Below are 24352 nucleotides of genomic sequence, written 5' to 3' on the forward strand. Positions count from 1 at the left end.
CCACTATCATCACATGGTCCTGCTTTGAGAAACTCTTGCACAAGAAATCTATATCGTCTATAGCCTGGCTAAGACATGCTCTTGGCTTGAAAAAGTTTGTGACCTGGTACCTATCACCTAATTTTTCCTACAAAATCTGATCTTGTGATGTGATTGATGAAGATTCAGACGATGAAAATATAACAGGTTCAGGTAATTTAAGGGAAGTCGACTAAGAACTGAAACAGAAGTAGAACTAGTTATTGAAAGTGAATATGCTGGAAGAGTGGGAGCAAGAGGAGAAAAGATAGGAGCAGGGGAAGTTAGATAGGATGAAAATGATAATGCAAAGAGGAGAAATGCGATCATACAGACTGCAATAACAAATAGTCTCAATAATATTTTATTCATAACAATGTAAGCCCTTTGCAAGTATTGTGGTCATTTCTTGATGACGATACTGTTATTGCTATCATTGTTACAGTCACAGACATATGCCACCAAACATAATAGACAGTGTCATGTGACTTCAGTTGGAATGGCATTATTTATTGCTATACTTTTACTTAGCGGTTGTATTGAAGTTCTGAAGTGGAGTGTGTACTGGGAAACAAGATCAAATTGTCATAATAAACTTGTTGCAGTGCCTCTTTCCCGCGACAGTTTCAAATTCATAATGTTCAGCTTACATGTATGTGACAGTGACAATCTAAATAAGTCATGCAGGTACACTAAGGTGAGGCAGTTAACTGACACACTCAGCTGTGCCTGTGTACACAAATGAGACGTCATCTTTTTTTGCACATGTGTCCAGAGTTTTTGTCTTGTCATGAGAAATGCTGGATCAGCTCTTACCTCACTTATTGTCACCACCGTTTAAGCACGTTCTTTGAACAATGAAGACAGACAAAAGTTGGCTTAGGCTAGTCTTGGCAACTAATGTGTTGTGTTGTTATTTGCAAGAACTAAGCTATTATGCCTGAATGCAACATCACCTTTCCTTCCAACTTAAAGGGAGAATATTCTTTGCTTGAAGAGATGAAGGTATGACTTCTACTGTCATGCCACATTTTCGATTGCACATGGTGGAATTAAATTCAGCAATATATATCAGTCAAACAAAGCTGCTGTCTTCTGCTGTTGTTGCAGCAACTTCGAAAATCAATGACTTCTTCATCAAAGAAATAGTAGGTAAGTTTGTTTCACAAATCTTAAGAAATCCTGCTTACATTATATGAAACATAAATTAAAAATGTGAAACATTGCCAGCACTAACATGATTTATTAATAGGCTATAATGAAATAAAATTCTTTGGTATTCAGGATCACATAAATGTGCATGTAGCCAAAGTGTAATTTGTGAAATTCCAGGAGATGAAGGAACTACATTGGGTGCAGCTGATGGAACTTCTGCATACCATACCGTGTGTCATATTCAAAGCTACAGTTTCATGGATTGCTTGACGAATGTCATTTAAAAGTCATGGCGTAAATTTTAGCTTTAAACAAACCAAAGCTGAAGCTATTGTTAATAACGAACTAACATCTTTGTGCAAACAACTTCTTAAAGATGATCTTCACCGTGTGGTTTATCCATTGATACCAGTAATTAAAAATCAACAAACTTTCTTGCAGTATTAGTTAAAAACGTATTTCATTTCAGAATGAGGGGTGCATAACAAATATTGCAGGTTATTTCTATTGAAAATGCATCTTCTAATGTAATATCGTAAAATATAACGTCAGTTGTGTGACCACTGTCCAGAATCGAAATTCGTGTGTTTATCTACTGACAATATGAACAATATGTTTGATGGAGACAACGGAAGTGGCAGAGAAAATGTTTTTGATAAATTACAAGAACGCCTTGATATGAATTATCTTATAGGTGTGGATTGCAAGGTGCATGTCATTCACAACAGTGTGGAAACAGCCATTGGAAAGTTGCTTATTGATATACAGAATATTATTTGTAATATTTAAAAGTAAGGAGATGAACCATTGATTTCAAAAGTAACGAATCAAGCAATATGGTAGTTGCAAGACGGAATGACTATAGTGTAGTCACAATAGGTTCCAACTCTACACCTGTAAAGCTAATATACATAGTGAAACGATTTTCACAGAGTGAGAAGAAAGGAATAGCTATCAAACAACCTCATATGATTCACCTTTACAATGGAAACATGGGTGGAGCTGTGATGTCCGGAATTTAAAAAAAAAAGAGGATTGTAATTTTTTTTTTTGTTGAAAGGAAAGTAAGAAAAAAGGGTGAATAAAGGTGAAGGGAAGTGGTTCTATTTTACTGGAATGAACTTATTGATGGACATCACAAAAATTTATTTTACCTATTTTTTTTTTTTTTTTTTTTTTTTTTTTTTTTTTTTTTTTTACTCATCGAAGAAGACAACACAACACATATAAAAGAAATCATCACACTAATATTATCCACAGAATGATCGTTTCACAAGACACTTTCTAGCTCGACTGACTCTTAAGACTGAACAAGACTCGACTGACTCTACTCTCTCTCTGGACCACAGCCTCTTCACGTCCCTCTGGACCAGAGATTTCAACTGTGGTTAGCACGCCGATTATTTAATTAATCGTACAGCCGCTGTGCGCGCGCTTGGCGCGTCATTTAAATGGGGTTAAACGCACACCGCGAGAGGCGTGGGCTAGCGGTGTCTTACAGGTCTGATCAAAACATAAACCTCTACAGCACATCCATCAGAGGGAAAAAATGTGACTGCAGTTTTATAGCTCATAACATTGATGCAGCTGAACAAAATGCGTGGCAGTTACAGAGACTTGATGGTTGTGAGAAACTGGATCATCTCGGATTACATCAACATTTCGTAATTTTCATTCTGGAAACAAATTCCCAAGAATGCAAGTCTAAAGGGAGGCAGTGAAAAGAGAGCATCAGGACTCAAGATAAGACAAAATAAATCATTGGGTGATTGATCAAGAAGGGATAAACCTGCTGCAGACTCTGCCATAGAAAAACTACGACAAAGTGTGTAAACAGCTCTGTTGATTTTCATGCCATATCTTCCATGACAGGATAGCGATAGTTTAAAATGTGTTTGATCTATTGTTAATTGCAGTTAACTTTGAAATGTCATAAATTTCGCTGTGTTCGCCATAAATAATATAATTATAATACTACGTGGTTACAATTAACCTAACAGTGTTCCGAGTGCAGCAGTGCGGGCTATATACATTGCAGGGCACTGAAACATCGTAAATATGTTCATTAATCGGTGCGCTCGTATGCGGAATATGCTGGAAAAAAATAATACTTTCATTTTCTACCACCAGGTGAAAATATGGCACTGTAAGCAGTCAGAATGTGAATGTTCCCTGTTTTGATGTCGGTATGCTGCTTATTTCTTCGTGACACATGTTGATTTCTTTTGTGAAGTGATTGTTGGTATTAAGGGTTTACAAGGTTGAAGTTTTCCATATGAATCGCAATGCCTATTAAGAAGGAAGACCATGCAATGCCAGTAAACTTGTTTTATCAGAAGGGCAGTAATAGCAGCGCTGCACTTTGGAAATATAGCCGATAGAAGCAGCTACTAAGAGGCTCCATGTCAATAAATGGGCTAGGCGAATTACACTCCTGGAAATTGAAATAAGAACACCGTGAATTCATTGTCCCAGGAAGGGGAAACTTTATTGACACATTCCTGGGGTCAGATACATCACATGATCTCACTGACAGAACCACAGGCACATGGACACAGGCAACAGAGCATGCACAATGTCGGCACTAGTACAGTGTATATCCACCTTTCGCAGCAATGCAGGCTGCTATTCTCCCATGGAGACGATCGTAGAGATGCTGAATGTAGTCCTGTGGAACGGCTTGCCATACCATTTCCACCTGGCGCCTCATTTGGACCAGCGTTCGTGCTGGACGTGCAGACCGCGTGAGACGACGCTTCATCCAGTCCCAAACATGCTCAATGGGGCACAGATTCGGAGATCTTGCGGGCCAGGGTAGTTGACATACACCTTCTAGAGCACGTTGGGTGGCACGGGATACATGCGGATGTGCATTGTCCTGTTGGAACAGCAAGTTCCCTTGCCGGTCTAGGAATGGTAGAACGATGGATTAGATGATGGTTTGGATGTACTGTGCACAATGTACTGTCCCCTCGACGATCACCAGAGGTGTACGGCCAGTGTAGGAGATCGCTCCCCACACCATGATGCCGGGTGTTGGCCCTGTGTGCCTCGGTCGTATGCAGTCCTGATTGTGGCGCTCACCTGTACGGCGCCAAACACGCATACGACCATCATTGGCACCAAGGCAGAAGCGACTCTCATCGCTGAAGACGACACGTCTCCATTCGTCCCTCCATTCACGCCTGTCGCGACACCACTGGAGGCGGGCTGCACGATGTTGCAGCGTGAGCGGAAGACGGCCTAACGGTGTGCGGGTACGTAACCCAGCTTCATGGAGACGGTTGCGAATGGTCCTCGCCGATACCTCAGGAGCAACAGTGTTCCTAATTTGCTGGGAAGTGGCGGTGCGGTCCCCTACGGCACTGCGTAGGATCCTACAGTCTTAGCATGCATCCGTGCGTCGCTGCGGTCCGGTCCCAGGTCGACGGGCACGTGCACCTTCCGCCGACCACTGGCGACAACATCGATGTACTGTGGAGACCACACGCCCCACGTGTTGAGCAATTCGGCGGTACGTCCACCCGGCCTCCCGCATGCCCACTATACGCCCTCGCTCAAAGTCCGTCAGCTGCACATACGGTTCACGTCCACGCTGTCGCGGCATGCTACCAGTGTTAAAGACTGCGATGGAGCTCCGTATGCCACGGCAAACTGGCTGACACTGACGGAGACGGTGTACAAATGCTGCGCAGCTAGCGCCATTCGACAGCCAACACCGCGGTTCCTGGTGTGTCCGCTGTGCCGTGCGTGTGATCATTGCTTGTACAGCCCTCTCGCAGTGTCCGGAGAAAGTATGGTGGGTCTGACACACCGGTGTCAATGTGTTCTTTTTTCCATTTCCAGGAGTGTAGATGGTGGAGCAGGCATAAGGAGGCAGCCCATTCCCTTGGCAGTTGTTAATGAAGTTGCAGCACATGTCTCAAGTTATGCAGCTTGTGCTTCAGCTGTGTCATGGAATTGTCTCTGCCCTGGTTAACAGTTAAAAAAATTTTTGAAGTGCATGTGACACTGCTGTACCTACAAGATTCGCAGAATATGTACCACTTGAAACCCCAGGACAGGCTACAACGCCGTGACTTTGCCCTTCGTTTTTTGTCATGCGTGAACATGGCTGGTGTGGCTGGGGAATTTTCTTGGATGAACAAGGCACATTTTATTCTACACAGTGCCTTCAATGCAGATAACTGTGGGATTCTGATCGGCCACATGTTTTGCAGGAACATCCATTGCACTCAGTTTATGTGACTGTGTCGTGTGGTTTCACTAGCTCTCCTTCATTCTCGGTCCGTTTACGTCGAGGAGATGCCACCTCTTGGGCATATAGTGACGTCTGCATGTTATAAGGACTTCGTTGGAGGAACAGTATTACATCCACACCACTATTTCCTCGCAAGATAGAACAACACCACATGCCGCTTGCCAGGTGAAGGATTTGCTTCAAGAAATCTTTGGTAACTACCACATCATCTGTAGGAAATTTCAAGATGTGTGGCCTTGCAAATCTCCACCTTAATCCATTTGATTTCTGGTTGTAATGATATCTGAAAGATATTATCTATCAGATATATATCCAGACTCTTCGTGATCTGAAGGATAGTGTACGACGACATACCGCTCTGCGACCAACTGCTAGCTGCTGTCAATATCAATGAAGTCCTCCAACAGCCTTGTATCTTAAGATGTTATTTTATTTTGAAGGCTGCCACTTTCACCATTTCACTAGGCCATCTTCAGAGTCCATATGCATCTCTCCAAATAAACGAACATGTCATATACAGCCATAAATCTCTGGATGTCGTGAACTGAGTCATTACACTATTGCTTCATTTGAAGACTTGATAGCAACCTAGGTTGCTATCAAGTTTTCGAATGGAGAGCTAGTGAAATGCTGAAACTGGTAGCCTTCAAAATAAAATAAAATAACATTTTAAGATACACGGCTGCTTGTGAATTTCATTGACATTGACAGTTGCTTAACCAGCCGACGTCTCCTGTCCATGATGGACCAACAGAGAACTGTCCGCCGGCCTTAGTGGCCGAGCGGTTCTGGGCGCTTTAGTCCGGAACCGGGCGACTGCTTCGGTCGCAGGTTCAAATTCTGCTTCGGGCATGGATGTGTGCGATGTCCTTAGGTTAGTTAGGTTTAAGTAGTTCTAAGTTCTAGGGGACTGATGACCTCAGATGCTAAGTCCCATAGTGCTCAGAGCAATTTGAATTTTTGAGAGAAATGTCAACCATATTATGTTACAGATGGAGTATGATGTTGACTCGGGAGACCATATTAAACAGATGATGTAACTTGTGAGCATATCCTACTAAACAGGCCAGAACCATCATTATCATGTTTTTATTGCTCCTTCCCTTTTCCTGCACCCACACCACATTCTCACTGCTTATTGTGCCATAATTTCTCCTGGTGATGGAAAGCAGACCTATTATTTTTTTCAGCCTTCTCCCTGAGCATATCAATTAATGAACATAGCTACGGTGTTTCAGCGTATTGTTGTGTTGCCCTAATCATCATCATCTCATCCTCATCGACACGCAAGTCTCCGAAGTGGCGTCAACTCAAAAGACTTGCACCAGGCGAACGGTCTACCCAATGGGAGGCCTTAACCACACATTATTTAGTGTATTGTGATGTATACAGTCCACACTGCCGTACTCGGAGCATCGTCAATTTAATTATAGCCACCTGGCATATGGTAAACTTAACTACTTATGTGATTGACATCTTACATATATGACACCCGTTTAATCACATAATAATTAGTATTTAAAGATGAAACTGGTTATGTGCCCCTATATTCACACTTTTGTGCAGAATACACCAAACTTTACATTAAATTATTCCATTGTTATCTGTGTTGAGAACTGACTACAGTTCACAAAGAAATTTATCATTACTTGGCTTTCAGATCCGCTTCAAGCGGTAACTGCTGACCACGAAATATAAACACACTCAACTGAGATACTTTGATGTAAGATGTAAACTCACTCACCGGTAACACACCATTAGAGGCAATGGCAGCTCAAGATGGTCAGAGATGAACATAAATCCGCTGATAAATTACTTTTAGTGCAGCATCACAAACAATTTCTGAAAAGTATCTGACACCTAAACCTATATCTGTGATATCACATCAAAGATCTAGACATGTACACTATAACGTCGTAACACGTCTGCAGCAAAATGAACCCTTGCCCTAAATGATATTTTACAAAACAACATCTTTGTTCAGAATGTAAATTATTTATTATGCAATTGGCTTTGAGGACATGCTCATCATCAGGAATTTGACAGAGAATTCAATAAACAAAAATGGTGATTATAATGATAGTCATTGTGTTTGATACCAAAAAAGCAATAAAAGTAAACATACCTCACTCCGGCACTAATTACATCCAGGGTAGCAGTTGTCAGCGTTACTTTTATCAGGGAGGAACTGTAACAACATATAATGAAAAGAGAATAAAGCAAGTTGATAATGTTTGTGATAGTCAGTTGCCTTGCACGTGCTAATAAGAGGTAAAGTCACATTGCAAAATGTAACCATGTAAATAGATGAAACTCGTTAAAATTAAGAAATACAACAGGTGGTGCTAGCTCCAGATAGTACAGACTCTGAATTTTTAAAGTGTTTATAGTAAAAATATATTTCTTTCGTTCAGCTGTGAAACGAAATGTCGAAGAAAAGTGGCTAGAAATGGAAGTCATTGTTAATAAAAAGAAGATGTCAAATGGACTCCCTGTTATACAGCTTGAGACAGCAGTGGGGGCTGCGATTAAATCTTTTGATGGAAGCAAAGGTAAGTGAATATGTACTTTCAGTGAGCAATATAGTATATCATAAGATTATGATTCTGTAGTATTGTTTACGGTTTGATAGCACTATGGCTGCACAGAACTGTGGTGCCGTTAATATCACTGAATGGTGTAAACACGGCTGATGTTACACTACATTCGTGACTAATGTAGGCCTACTGTTATGGAGTGGTATGTTGGAAAAAAAACAACCAGGTCATTTCATAAAACCTCAAGTTTTTATGCCTAATTACTTGGTCACTGAAACTGTATGGCAAAGAGTGATCTTAATTCAATATTGCTTCATCCAAGTAAACGTACGTGTGATTTTTGCTACAATATTTCTTCGGACAGCCGTTAAGCCATCTTAATTCATACTTAACTGGAAGAATGCAGAAAGTTGAAATAAGTGTTTATGTAATGTTAAAACAACAGCTGATTCCTCAAACTGGGGGGCTATCAAGCACGGGGTCCCACAGGGTTCGGTCTTAGGTCCTTTACTGTTCTTGATATACATTAATGACTTACCATTCCACATTGATGAAGATGCAAAGTTAGTTATTTTTGCTGATGATACAAGTATAGTAATAACATCCAAAAACCAAGAACTAAGTGATGTAATTGTAAATGATGTTTTTCACAAAATTATTAAGTGGTTCTCAGCAAACGGACTCTCTTTAAATTTTGATAAAACACAGTATATACAGTTCCGTACAGTAAATGGCACAACTCCAGTAATAAATATGGACTTTGAACAGAAGTCTGTAGCTAAGGTAGAATTTTCAAAATTTTTAGGTGTGGCCATTGATAAGAGGTTAAACTGGAAGCAACACATTGATGGTATACTGAAACGTCTGAGTTCGGCTACGTATGCTACATCTACATCTACATCTACATGACTACTTTGCAATTCACATTTAAGTGCTTGGCAGAGGGTTCATCGAACCACAATCATACTATCTCTCTACTATTCCACTCCCGAACAGCGAGCGGGAAAAACGAAAACCTAAACCTTTCTGTTCGAGCTCTGATTTCTCTTATTTTATTTTGATGATCATTCCTACCTATGTAGGTTGGGCTCAACAAAATATTTTCGCATTCGGAAGAGAAAGTTGGTGACTGAAATTTCGTAAAAAGGTCTCGCCGCGACGAAAAACGTCTATGCTGTAATGACTTCCATCCCAACTCGTGTATCATATCTGCCACACTCTCTCCCCTATTACGTGATAATACAAAACGAGCTGTCCTTTTTTGCACCCTTTCGATGTCCTCCGTCAATCCCACCTGGTAAGGATCCCACAACGCGCAGCAATATTCTAACAGAGGACGAACGAGTGTAATGTAAGCTGTCTCTTTAGTGGACTTGTTGCATCTTCTAAGTGTCCTGCCAATGAAACGCAACCTTTGGCTCGCCTTCCCGACAATATTATCTATGTGGTCCTTCCAACTGAAGTTGTTCGTAATTTTAACACCCAGGTACTTAGTTGAATTGACAGCCTTGAGAATTGTACTATTTATCGAGTAATCGAATTCCAACGGATTTCTTTTGGAACTCATGTGGATCATCTCACACTTTTCGTTATTTAGCGTCAACTGCCACCTGACACACCATACAGCAATCTTTTCTAAATCGCTTTGCAACTGATACTGGTCTTCGGATGACCTTACTAGACGGTAAATTACAGCATCATCTGCGAACAATCTAAGAGAACTGCTCAGATTGTCACCCAGGTCATTTATATAGATCAGGAACAGCAGAGGTCCCAGGACGCTTCCCTGGGGAACACCTGATATCACTTCAATTTTACTCGATGATTTGCCGTCTATTACTACGAACTGCGACCTTCCTGACAGGAAATCACGAATCCAGTCGCACAATTGAGACGATACCCCATAGCTCCGCAGCTTGATTAGAAGTCGCTTGTGAGGAACAGTGTCAAAAGCTTTCCGGAAATCTAGAAATACGGAATCAACTTGAGATCCCCTGTCGATAGCGGCCATTACTTCGTGCGAATAAAGAGCTAGCTGCGTTGCACAAGAGCGATGTTTTCTGAAGCCATGCTGATTACGTGTCAATAGATCGTTCCCTTCGAGGTGATTCATAATGTTTGAATACAGTATATGCTCCAAAACCCTACTGCAGACCGACGTCAATGATATAGGTCTGTAGTTAAATGGATTACTCCTACTACCCTTCTTGAACACTGGTGCGACCTGCGCAATTTTCCAATCTGTAGGTACAGATCTACCGGTGAGCGAGCGGTTGTATATGAGTGCTAAGTAGGGAGCTATAGTATCAGCGTAATCTGAAAGGAACCTAATCGGTATACAATCTGGCCCTGAAGACTTGCCCGTGTCAAGCGATTTGAGTTGCTTCGCAACCCCTAAGGTATCTACTTCTAAGAAACTCATGCTAGCAGATGTTTGTGTTTCAAATTCTGGAATATTCCATTCGTCTTCCCTGGTGAAGGAATTTCGGAAAACTGCGTCCAATAACTCCCCTTAGCGGCACTGTTGTCGATAACAGTACCATCGGCACTGTGCAGCGAAGGTATTGACTGCGTCTTGCCGCTTCTGTACTTTACATACGACCAGAATTTCTTCGGATTTTCTACCAAATTTCGAGACAATGTTTCGTTGTGGAACCTACTAAAGGCATCTCGCATCGAAGTACGTGCCAAATTTCGCGCGTCTGTAAGTTTTAGCCCATCTTCGGGATTTCCCGTTCTTCTGAATTTCGCATGCTTTTTCCGTTGCCTCTGCAACAGCGTTCGGGCCTTTTTTTGTGTACCACGGGGGATCCGTTCCATCTCTTACCAATTTATGAGGTATGAATATCTCAATTGCTGTTGCTACTATATCTTTGAATTTGAGCCACATCTCGTCTACATTCGCATAGTCAGTTCGGAAGGAATGGAAATTGTCTTTTAGGAAGGCTTCTAGTGACACTTTATCCGCCTTTTTAAATAAAATTATTTTGCGTTTGTTTCTGATGGATTTGGAAGAAATGGTATTAAGCCTAGCTACAACGACCTTGTGATCACTAATCCCTGTATCAGTCATGATGCTCTCTATCAGCTCTGGATTGTTTGTGGCTAAGAGGTCAAGTGTGTTTTCGCAACCATTTACAATTCGCAGGGTTCGTGGACTAACTGCTCGAAATAATTTGTGGAGAAAGCATTTAGGACAATCTCGGAAGACATTTTGTGCCTACCACCGGTTTTGAACAAGTATTTTTGCCAACATACCGAGGGTAGGTTGAAGTCCCCACCAACTATAACCGTATGAGTGGGGTATTTATTTGTTACGAGACTCAAACTTTCTCTGAACTGTTCCGCAACTGTATCATCGGAGTCTGGGGGTCGGTAGAAGGAGCCAATTATTAACTTAATTCGGCTGTTAAGTATAACCTCCACCCATACCAATTCGCACGGAGTATCTACTTCGACTTCACTACAAGATAAACCACTACTGACAGACACAAACACTCCACCACCAATTCTGCCTAATCTATCTTTCCTGAACACCGTCTGAGACTTCGTAAAAATTTCTGCAGAACTTATTTCAGGCTTTAGCCAGCTTTCTGTACCTATAACGATATCAGCTTCTGTGCTTTCTATTAGCGCTTGAAGCTCAGGGTCTTTTCCAGCGCAACTACAACAATTTACAACTATAATTCCGACTGTTCCTTGATCCAAGCACGTCCTGTAATTGCCATGCACCCTTTGACATTGCAGCCCACCCCGTAATTTCCCGAGGCCTTCTAACCTAAAAACCCGCCCAGTCCACGCCACACAGCCTCCGCTACCCGTGTAGCCGCCAGCTGAGTGTAGTGAACTCCTGACCTATTCAGCGGAACCTGAAACCCCACCACCCTATGGCGCAAGTCAAGGAATCTGCAGCCAACACGGTCGCAAAACCGTCTGAGCCTCTGATTCAGACCCTCCACCCGGCTCTGCACCAAAGGTCCGCAGTCGGCTCTGTCAACGATTAGTAAATTAGCTTACTATGCCTACTTTCATTCACTGCTTTCGTATGGTATCATATTCTGGGGTAATTCATCGTTGAGTAGAAAAGTATTCATTGCTCAAGAACGTGTAATCAGAATAATTGCTGGAGCCCACCCACGGTCATCTTGCAGACGTCTATTTAAGGATCTAGGGATCCTCACAGTAACCTCACAGTATATATATTCACTTATGAAATTTGTTGTTAATAATCTTACCCAGTTCAAAAGTAATAGCTGTGTGCATAGCTATAACACCAGGAGAAAGGATGATCTTCACTATGCAGGGTTAAATCTGACTTTGGCACAGAAAGGGGTAAATTATGCTGCCACAAAAGTCTTTGGTCACCTACCAGTCAGCATCAAAAGCCTGACAGATAGTCAACCAACATTTAAAAATAAATTAAAAGAATTTCTAGATGACAACTCCTTCAACTCACTGGCTGAATTTTTAGATATAAATTAAGGGAGGGGAAAAAAAACCTAGCTTAAACATTAGTGCCATGCAATATTTTGTGTAATGCAATATCTTGTACAGACATCTTTTATTAACCTGACACGTTCCACATCATTACGAAGTGTCGTATTCATGATATATGGAACAAGTATTAATCTAATCTAATCTCTAATCTTCATGTGTGTTCAGCTGGAGATTGTGGGAGTACGTCACTAACTCACTAAAATGGGTGCGGCGGCACATGTGCACAATTTTTCCCTGCATGAACGCCCTCTGTCGAATTTAGTAACCTATGTAGAATAATGTTCCATCTGTGGCGCGCAAGCACATACGAAACGGTGAAATTGCGTACACGCTCTCTGTCGAACTGCTAGCCTGCAGGGTTAAAATTCAGTTATCGTATCGATAACGTTAACAGTCGGAAAACGTGTCATTAAGCGTAAAATTTTATCTTTCGGAAGATAGAGAAATTAACGGAACCAAGCCTTGTCAAACAGAAAGCCAGAGTCATGGTTAATAAGATTTTCTGCGAAATATACTTTCAAAGATTCTCAATAACCAGATCCCAAAAGCGTTTCGTTGTTGCCAAGACTTTCGTGGCAGAATAACTCAGAAAATGTTCTATAAAAGCCAGCTCCCTACTCGCCGCGGCGAAGGACGATCTTGGCTTGCGGAGGGCTGAACTCTTACTGAACGCCTAGTGACACATCTTACGACAGTCAGTTTTATCATTATAAATGAATTTTAACTTAGTATTTCACATGCGTCTGTGCGCTGTAGACGGGGAAATATTAGACAGAGGGTGCTAAACTCGACGGAAGGTGAAAAATTATGCGAATGCACTACCGTGCCAATTTTCTATATAATGTCAGCAACGTGTCCCAGAACATGCCTCTGCGGTATGGGTCAACGCTGGTACCACACTCATCGGAAACGACAGAAAATACAGAACAGAGCACTTGAACTGCTTTAAACTGATTGCTCTCAAATTCTATGCGTTGGCGCAGCAGTCTTAGAAAGACTAATCGCCAGTCTCGATAACCAGGTTCAGTGGCGACCTACGAATCGGTAGCTGGACCTGTTGAGCGTTTAAATGCACGCACTAAAGGAAGTTGCATGTAACTAATTGATACAAGAGCCCATCCGATAAGAACAAATAACAAGAAATCAGAGCAATAACTAGGCAAAGCACTTCGGATGCCTAAACTACGAATAAACAAGACTAACGTATTCTCGAGAATTTAAGTGATGCATCAATCCACATCAAGAAAACTGAGTGGTTGTCAGACGAAATATCGTGGCGAAATGTTGACACCATCTCGCTGCAAAGTCTAAACCTGACGGAATAGACATATAGTGTTCTCACTGACGTGTTATCGGAGACTCTTGTATTATAAACTGGTTGTAAGCAGACAAACCATCAGAATCACAAACTGCTGTTCTGTCAATCATCTCAAAGTTTAAAATGTTTCAGGTATACATGTGAGGCAGTTTTCATGTGATTGCATGAGTACTGATGATAATGAAGATGATGACAATGGCTGTCACTCAGTCTCCACTCGCATTGGAGACAGTGATTTCCTCTCTTATGTAGATACTCCATTGATCGAAATGGGAAGAATTATTGTGTCTTGTTTGAAGACATGAGCAGTGATAATGATTATGGCTGTCACTTCAAGCCCCCACACACATTGGAGACAGTAATTTCCTCCCTTATGTCGATACTCCATTGGTGAAAATGGAAAGAATTATTGTGTCTTGCTCGACAGACAAGATTTGGTAGAACAACGTTTATTTAACAAGAGAGAATACATATTCTCCGACGTGTGTTTCAATACAATGTAAGGTTCAATCATTTGAGAAAGACAAATATTTCTTGAATAAGGAGTAAAGAGTATTGAAAAGAAATTCTCTGCTTAAACAGTGAAATAACAGTAACACTATTAGGGTGGTCAAATACCTGAACGAAAACAGTTTTTCTTGCAACAACGAATGGACATCGATATTAGTATTGGGGCAATGTTCGTACAACCCCACTCTGCATTGTTGCCAGATGTATCCAAGGTGGTGATGATGACTTCATCCAAGATGACGGCGTTAGACTTGCCAACAGTGCACGACGTCATCCAAGATGCCGGCTGTACCGTCATTCAAGATGGCGGATTTAGGTGGCGAATTTGAATTTTGGCGGGAAGAAGGCCTATTGGGCTACCTCTACAAACCTAACCCCCTCACCTTCCCCAGAAAAATGGCTAGAAGTTCAAATTCCAACAGAATAATGTATCACACGTAAGAAAATCGCGGGTATATAGGTCACTTGGGCTACCTGCACTAACCTATGTCATCTGATCCGCACTACTTCCTATGAACTAGCGCAAAGTTTGAATTTTGGTGGTAAAGAAAGGTCAATTTGTGTATCTCTACTAAATTAAAAAAAATGGCATGAAAGAAAGGACACTTGGACTACCTCTGCTAACCAAAGTCACCCGACTGCTACCTCTTTCTACGAACTGGTGCTAAGTTTGAATTTTGGCAGTGAAGAAAGGTCACTTGGGGTTTCTCTACCAACCTAAGCAAATTGCGGGAGACAAAGTTCACCTCCACTAACTTAAGTACGCGGCCACCACCTCTTTTAGGGATTGGTGGGAAAAGGACTTAGCCTACAGTGGGCTGGTGGAGAGAGGAGTGTACTTTATTTATTTTGGAGCAATTTACTTTATTTTGGAGCAATTTACTTAGGGATGGAGTGCATTTATCATAGTGATACAGAACACACGCTCCAACATGCCCCACAGCATACAGACCTACAAACTACTCCAACATAACTCTATAATGCTCTACACATGCACTTGCTAATTGTAAACTGTCAAAAATAACGCACTGCACAGCCTACAGACATGCAAACCACGTGTAAATAATGAAATGCATTTACGTCCACAGAGCTAAACAACTCTTAAATTGTCAAAATAATAATCCATCTAAAAGACTCTGCAAACATGTATGCTAATCGTCAACTGTCGAAATCTGCACCAGTCTTTATTTAAACACTTAGAGGGAGCACCACCATCCAGTGTGTTCGCCACGAGGTCTGTACTCCAACTTACCTAGTACACAGCGCCACCACCAGAGGGCACCGTCATCCAATATGGCGCCTATGACGTCAGGTGATGACTCAAGTACCGTTATCCAAGACCCATCAAACAGTGTGTTCACCACAAGCTCTGGCTCTAGTACTCAGTACCACCACCAGAGAGTGCTATCGCCCATTCCATGATGGAACTCAAGATGGTGGGGGTAAACGGCGGGAAAACGGTTATGTCTGTGTTGAATGTGAGTTTTTATTGTGCAGGCAGTGTCTCCACCACAAGATCTAGACTCCAACTGACCTAGTACTCAATACTGCTACAAGAGAGTGCTGTCATCCCTCCTGTGACAAAATCCAAGATGGCGGTCTGGGGTGGGAGAAAATGGCAGGAAAACGACTCAGCTTGCGCTGGGCTGCTGGACAGAGTAAGGAAGGAGTGTACTCTATTTATTTTGGAATATTTTATTTAGGAATGGGGTATATTTATCACACTGACACAAAACACTCGCCCTGATGTGGTTGGGGTCATGATACACAGTCTGCAGACACACAAACAACTCCTAATTCACCGAGATAATTTCAGTACACACCTGCAAACTGCTCCTAAAAAATACAGTACACACATGTGCAGACATGAAATCAACTCGTAAACTGTCCAAATAATGCATAGCACAGTCTACAGGCCCACTCACAAAATAATATAATCAACGCATGCTAACCCCCCCCCCCCCCCCCCCCCCCCATCCACTGGACCGCACAGTAGGTTAGCGGCAGCCCCCATGACGTGACGTGGCCATCAGCTGGCGACCCAAGCACAACTGCCCTCAAGCGTGAGGTGGCGACATCCTTTTCATACTTGACACCTGACAAATTCCTTTAGAAATATGTGTTCACCTGGACACCGGTGCAGATGCACCCGGAGCGCACGCAGCCATGAGCTGCCACCAGATGCAGGTGAAAGTTGCCTCTATTTTCGAGTAAACAGTCTCTGTTATATCAACGTCACGGAACTCCAATCTGCACTCATGGCTGTCTCATATGTGAGACACCTCTGGGCAGCACTTGTCTTTACCGCTGATGACAGAATAGCACAGGTTGCTTTCCCCCTAACGGAACATATGAGCTACGTCCAGTCATGTGTATCTGCCCCAGCATCACTGACACTTTGCCCCGAAACGTTTGCGTGGCGACTCGCCATCTAAAAGGTTCTCAATGTTCGTGTTCGTTTTTCCCGGTCGCTGTTCGGGAGTGGAATAGTAGAGAGATAGTATGATTGTGGTTCGATGAACCCTCTGCCAAGCACTTAAATGTGAATTGCAGAGTAGTCATGTAGATGTAGATCTCAATGTTTTTCTTACGTCATTTGGTTTTATAAAAAATAACAGCTAAGTCGACCTCTCAGGAACTCCCATAGTGTTTCAGCTTGTATGCACAGAAGTTCTTGCCCTAACAGTACCTGTTTACGAAAATAACACCGAATGCAGTCTTTGTTGCAGACATGTCATGGTACCCAGTCCATCACGTGCTACCTTTGCTGCTTTCAACATGCACAAACATTCCCTTCGCTATGTAGAGGCTCCTATATCAGAGCATAAAGAATGTGAATGAATCTAGCATTATGATTGGATCTTATCGAATTTACCTGCCGGTTTACTGATACCGACGGTATCGAAGCACCATCAGCCTATTTTCTTTCTACAGATGAGACATTCACTGGCAATAAACTATTTTACATTGATCAACATATTGCAACGACAACTAAACGTCGCAAAGTGCCATACATATCGTCAAACACGGAAAGACTCTTATTTTGTTACACTGTTCCCCCACCGAGGATAGGAGCTTGAATATTAGTCCGCAAAACCAATCACCAACCCAGCAATATATCATCGCCTACCGTGTCACTGTAGTAAACATACAATTCATATCTTCCGCCGTACAAAATCACCCCTTTTACATAATTCGTACATATACTGCAAAGACGGACAGTACCGTATATATATTCCTCTAAGCACTAGGGCATCTACACCAGCACCTCAGCAGAGCAAAGTCGCTCTCAGAACTGTTCTACAAATTCGGGATCGTTTCCCCTTGGCACAAACGCGTTACTGTTTCTTCTCCAAACCTGCTTCCTTGCTTTCTTGCTTTTCCATGCACATATCCAGATTCAGGGATTACAAGAACAATCTTATTTTGGCATGGGTTGCCATAATATTATACCATTTTTTTTCGCGGTACTTCTCGATATCAGGCACTAGACAGCATCCTACCGGTCTCTAGCGAAACATAATTCCCCAAGATATAGACTGGAAATTATTTCTCTACAAATCCCAAACTTTAACAAGGTGTAGTATGCTGTAAACCACTGAGTAACTCGAAACAAATAGAGGTAACTGATATTTCCACTCTCGAATACATATGTCGGTGGTGTAACAGATTCCAAATCATTCATATAAATTGCAAGCCAAGTAAGGTCATTCTGATGTCTAGAGAACAGGCAAACGTATCTTCCACATGCTAGATGCACACAACACAATCGATCTTCTCTCAACTAAATGAAGGCGCGAAATGTGCAGAAGCAGTCAATCGAACAATTTACATGGGAGGGAATAACGCTCCAGCACAAACGCATTTTCATACACAATCTTCTCAAATTTCCACTTGATCACGAAAGCTATCCTACACATACTAAGTATTAATTCGCTATTCGGTCATCTAGAGGGCGGCAAAGTTAACTCAGATACAATCATACATTCCAACAGGCCTCTGCATTCAGATGGCTGGTGCCGTTAATTGGAATTGTAAATCATTCCTACCACAGGCCATGCATACACGGATCATTCTCATACATGTTTTATCATTATACTTGTAATTAAATGTTATGATCACAGTCTCAATTGAATGGCATTTGACAATGAGCGAAGTATCAGAAATACACCCTGCTGTCGGCAGTGGTTCTGGAAATTGAAATATCACTACCTTTCTTATGACTTGACATACTCTTCCCTTTGCTATCACGGTGCTCCAAGTCAAATCCATACCCTCCATACGACTGGACATAGTCATATCCTTTCCAAAAACACATACTGTATAAACCTGCTGCTCAAATGCGAACATATGGCACATCCCTTACTACTAAGTATAATACTTTGTCAATAGCTGATTGCCTACGATACGTAATAATACTGACCGAAAATCAACAATGGGTGGATATGTCTCTAAGGTTTTTCTTGCGAGTGCTACCACTGTGTCTTAGAAAGAGAGACATCATCGACCAGATGTTAAAAAAAAAAAAACCGATCCCAACAACTACTGAATGTTACTGTCACAAGCGATCTTGGTTCTACAGATGCACACAGTTATCCATGTCAAAAGTTATACCTGCTTTACGAATCGATGTAAGACATTACCTCTGAGTGAGGTGTTTTTTTTCCTGACAAATACCGTGACAGTGATCTTAGGAATGTTTATTATCAGATCAACAACCGGCTGGAGTGGCCGAGCAGTTCTAGGCGCTTCAGTCTGGAACCGCTACGGTCGCAGGTTCGAATCCTGCCTCGGGCATGGATGTGTGTGATGTCCTTAGGTTAGTTTGGTTTAAGTCGTTCTAAGTTCTAGGCGACTGATGATCTCAGAAGTTAATTCCCATAGTGCTCAGAGCCATTTGAACCAACAGATCAACACGTAGCCCACGATGCAACCTCGTGATAAGATTACCACATTTTGAAAATGATTCGGCTAAGGAACGTGGTATGTAATTGGTATTTGCGACTCCCTCACACCGCCCCAGCTATCGTATTTGTAGCGCATTCTGTCTCGAGACCATATCAGAGGTTCCATGATATATCCATTGAGTCATTTGAGTCATAGGCGATGACTGACTGAGAAGTGACACAAACTGTAGTAGTAGATGATGTGCCGATTGAGATCATAAGAAAATGTACACTAGCTTCTCAGATATCTAGGGTTACTCTATCTACTAGACTTCATGTCCCTGATTTGGAATCGGGTCGTTCCATTCAAGCACATACCTGCGTTGGATCCTATTGTCAATTCCTTTAATGATTACAACCACTACTTAATCATATTTCTGGCACTCACATATCTCGAAACGAGTCACCTACTTTCGATAAATACGGACTTACCAATGGAGACGTTGTACATGGTGGAGCCAATCTCGAATAATGAGGAGTTGGATAATCGACACTGTTTTGTGCGGTGCAGTTTAGCTCATGCAAGTTATGTGGAAGGAGATTATAGGGTTCCTGTAAGTATAGATAACTTCGGAAGAGCGGATTTTAGCTTGTCGAAAGGGTTGCTGTTGGTTTTTTGATGAAGATGACCTCGATAGGGAGGATTTAGAGGGGTGCCATAAGCAAAACGTCGATGCAGGGCAATTAAGGGGAAAATTACATCATTTGCAGGGAGATGACAGTGTCATGTTGGAGGAATTGTTATTGACATAGCGATTTATTTGGAACAGAGGGTAGGTTACCGGCAACACCGATTACGAAGCATCACATACCAACGGAGGATAATACACCAGTGTTTAGGAAACCATATTGGATAGCACGTCATATGCAATGTCTGCTAGACGAATTTATAGAACAACTACTACGGGATGGAATCATAGAGCATTGCGATAGTATATATACAAGCAATATAGTTCACATACCCAAGAATGCACCGACAGCTTTTCAGCGATTATTAGATGGGACTTTAAGGGGATTAAAACCAAAGACGTGTATGGTTTACCTAGATGACATTATAGTATTTTCGAAGGATATACCAGAACATGTATCGCGTTTAAGAGAAATCTTTAGAAGATTGCGGTCGGCACAGTTAACATTAAGTTTAGAAAAATGTAATTTAGGCCATAAGAAGGGAAAGCAGAAAGGTGGAAGGAGTATATAGAGGGTCTATACAAGGGCGATGTACTTGAGGACAATATTATGGAAATGGAAGAGGATGTAGATGAAGATGAAATGGGAGATACGATACTGCGTGAAGAGTTTGACAGAGCACTGAAAGGCCCGAGTCGAAACAAGGACCCCGGAGTAGACAACATTCTATTGGAACTACTGACAGCCTTGGGAGAGCCAGTCCTGACAAAACTCTACAATCTGGTGAGCAAGATGTATGAAACAGGCGAAATACCCTCACACTTCAAGAAGAATATAATAATTCCAATCCCAAAGAAAGCAGGTGTTGACACATTTGAAAATTACCGAACAATCAGTTTAATAAGTCACAGCTGCAAAATACTAACGCGAATTCTTTACAGACGAATGGAAAAACTAGTAGAAGCCAACCTCGGGGAAGATCAGTTTGGATTCCGTAGAACTGTTGGAACACGTGAGGCAATACTGACACTACGACTTATCTTAGAAGCTAGATTAAGGAAGGGCAAACCTACGTTTCTAGCATTTGTAGACTTAGAGAAAGCTTTTGACAACGTCGACTGGAATACTGTCTTTCAAATTCTGAAGGTGGCAGGGGTAAAATACAGGGAGCGAAAGGCTATTTACAATTTGTACAGAAACCAGATGGCAGTCATAAGAGTCGAGGGGCATGAAAGGGAAGCAGTGGTTGGGAAGGGAGTGAGACAGGGTTGTAGCCTCTCCCCGATGTTATTCAATCTGCATATTGAGCAAGCAGTAAAGGAAACAAAAGAAAAATTCGGAGTAGGTATTAAAATCCATGGAGAAGAAATAAAAACTTTGAGGTTCGCCGATGGCATTGTAATTCTGTCAGAGACAGCAAAGGATTTGGAAGAGCAGTTGAACGAAATGGACAGTGTCTTGAAAGGGGGATATAAGATGAACATCAACAAAAGCAAAACGAGAATAATGGAATGTAGTCGAATTAAGGCGGGTGGTGCTGAGGGAATTAGATTAGGAAATGAGACACTTAAAGTAGTAAAGGAGTTTTGCTATTTGGAAAGCAAAATAACTGATGATGATCTAAGTAGAGAGGATATAAAATGTAGACTGGCAATGGCAAGGAAAGCGTTTCTGAAGAAGAGCAATTTGTTAACATCGAGTATAGATTTAAGTTTCAGGAAGTCATTTCTGAAAGTATTTGTATGGAGTGTAGCCATGTATGGAAGTGAAACATGGACGATAAATAGTTTGGACAAGAAGAGAATAGAAGCTTTCGAAATGTGGTGCTACAGAAGAATGCTGAAGATTAGATGGGTAGATCACATAACTAATGAGGAAGTGTTGAATAGGGTTGGGGAGAAGAGAAGTTTGTGGCACAACTGACCAGAAGAAGGGATCGGTTGGTAGGACATGTTCTGAGGCATCAAGGGATCACCAATTTAGTATTGGAGGGCAGCGTGGAGGGTAAAAATCATAGAAGGAGACCAAGAGATGACTACACTAAGCAGATTCAGAAGGATGTGGGTTGCAGTAGGTACTGGGAGATGAAGAAGCTTGCACAGGATAGAGTAGCATGGAGAGCTGCATCAAACCAGTCTCAGGACTGAAGACAACAACAACAACAACAATTGGTGAACAAGGGGTTCAATCTGATCCTCGGTTAACAGAGGCAGTTCAGAATTTTCTGACACCACGTACAACGAAGCAATTACAATTCTATATTGGGTTTTGTTCAAATTATCGTAAATTTGTAGAAGATTCTACTAAAATAACTGAGCCGTTAACAAAGCTTTTAAAGAAAGGGGTGAAAATTCAATGAAGAGAGGAAGGTGAGAAAGCTTTCGATGAATTAAAGATGAGATTAGCTTCTGGTCCGGCGTTGGTGTTTCTGAATTTTGAAGAAGACTTCATCTCATCATATGACGCTTCAAATAGCGCAGCAGGATGTGATTTGGGGCAAATGGTGAATGGACAGAAGCATCTGGTGGCGTTTGCTTCTAGACAGTTAAATAGGGCAGAGCAGAATTATTCCACAACGGAAAAGGAGATGTTGGCTGTAATATATGCAGTAACGTATTTTCCTTGTTACCTTTATGGTAGAAAGTTTAAGGTCGTGACGGATCATGCAGCGTTGAGATGGTTTCTGGGACTCAAGGATCCTTCTAGTCGGTTAACACGGTGGGCTCTAAAATTAAGTGAATTTGACTTTGAATTAATTCATAAGCCAAGGAAGAAACATGGGAATGCAAATCATTAAGTCGCAATTTAGACACATTGGAAGTAATTGGTAAGTGTGTTATATGTCATGTGACTAGGGCCTCCTGTCGGGTAGACCGTGCGACTGGAGCAAGTCTTTCGATTTGACGCCACTTCGGCGATTTCCGCGTCGATGATGATTAGGACAACACAACACCCAGTCCCTGAGCGGAGAAAATCTCAGACCCATCCAGGAGTCGAAACCGGGCCCTTACGATTGACATTCTGTCGCGCTGACCACTCAGCTACCGGGGGCAGTAAGAGTGTTGAGGAATGGCAAAGGACACAAGCAGAGGACGAGGAGTGCCAGTGTTTTAGACCTCAACCACATTTCATTGTGGAGGGAAATTTGTTGTGTAGAGATACCAGGTGTGGATGACAGGTAATGGTTCCAAAGAGTTTGAGAGAGGAAGTCTTAAAGCAGGTCCATGATCATGTGCTCTCATGGTGGTCGTCGAGCAACGGGAAGACGAGTAGCACAACGATTTTGGTGGCGCACTCGGGGAAGGGATGTGAAACAATACGTGGCAAACTGTGTGCCGTTTGTACAGCGAGCGAATGTGACGTGCACAATAATTCCATTGCAATGGTTACCAGAGGCTTCAAAACCATTTGAGTTTATCATGCTAGATATTTGCGGGCCATATAACAAAACACCGTCAGGGAATCGTTAAGTTTTAACTATAACTGATCACCAGACCAACAGGCAAGTATGACATCACAAGCTTTAGTCAATAACTTTTTATTGAAGTTTGGGGTGCCTGATGCCATAATTACGGATCAGGGAACGAACGTCATGTCCAAATTAATGTCACAGTTGTGTCGTTTATTGAGAATTAAAAAATTATGGACCAGTCCATTGCATCCACAGGCGAATGGGAGAACGGAGCGAGTACAAAGGACAATTTAGCAAATGCTAAGTTAGTATGTGAACGGAAACCACGATAAGTGGAACATTTAGCTTCCATACGTGGTATCGAGTTATAACACTAAAATACATTCGGGATCGTAATGTCACCATTCGAGGTGGTCTATGGAAGAAAGATGCCATCGCCATTTGACGTTCTACGTCCGAAATCGGGGGCTAAAGGGGACACAATGAGTGAATTTGCACGTAGAATATGGGAAGTCTGGAAGAGGGTACAGAAGGCAAATACGGAAGTGTTAGAGAGGCAGGAATGACCGAATAAGCGGTTGGGACCTTTGCCACAGTACAGGGTACGTCAATGGGTATTAATCACGAATCCATATACAGCTAAGGGAAAGACGAAAAAATTGTTGAAGAAGTACCACGAACCATACCGGGTCGTGGAGTTGACTTCGCCTGTGAATGTTAAGGTGCAGGCTATATTCCTCCTGTGCCGAAACAACACTGGGGCCGGACGGAACGGCAGCCTGGAACTTGGAGCTTGCACTGTCTGCCTGAAGAGGACGGTGACAGCGGTATGCAGAGGGTCCAGGAAGGCCCGGTTCCACTCGGCGCGGTGGGTCCCAGCTTCAGTTCGTCCATTTGGAGTCCTGGGTTCGCTTTCCACATGGTGTACTGGGGTACGGGTGAGGCATACTCTGCGGGAGGCGAAGCAGCGCTGTAGCAGCGCCAGAGATAGTGGCGAGTGTTGCCATCCGGCAAGCACTACTAGCGGCAAGTTGCGGCACAGCATCCAGGAGGGCGCGGTCCTGTCCT

General features: G+C 42.3%; 1 protein-coding gene across 1 annotated transcript in view; it reads left to right on the forward strand.

Moving 5' to 3' along the window:
• Nucleotides 1–24352, forward strand: part of LOC126335507 (UTP--glucose-1-phosphate uridylyltransferase-like) — a 249487-nt gene that overhangs the window by 191879 nt on the left and 33256 nt on the right. The window contains exon 9 of the mRNA XM_049998861.1: nt 7849–7986. Within this exon, the coding sequence (XP_049854818.1) occupies nt 7849–7986 (138 nt within the window). The remainder of the gene's footprint in view (nt 1–7848; nt 7987–24352) is intronic.

The sequence above is a fragment of the Schistocerca gregaria genome, chromosome 2 (genome assembly GCF_023897955.1).
Source record: "Schistocerca gregaria isolate iqSchGreg1 chromosome 2, iqSchGreg1.2, whole genome shotgun sequence".
In the NCBI taxonomy this organism is placed as follows: domain Eukaryota; kingdom Metazoa; phylum Arthropoda; class Insecta; order Orthoptera; family Acrididae; genus Schistocerca; species Schistocerca gregaria.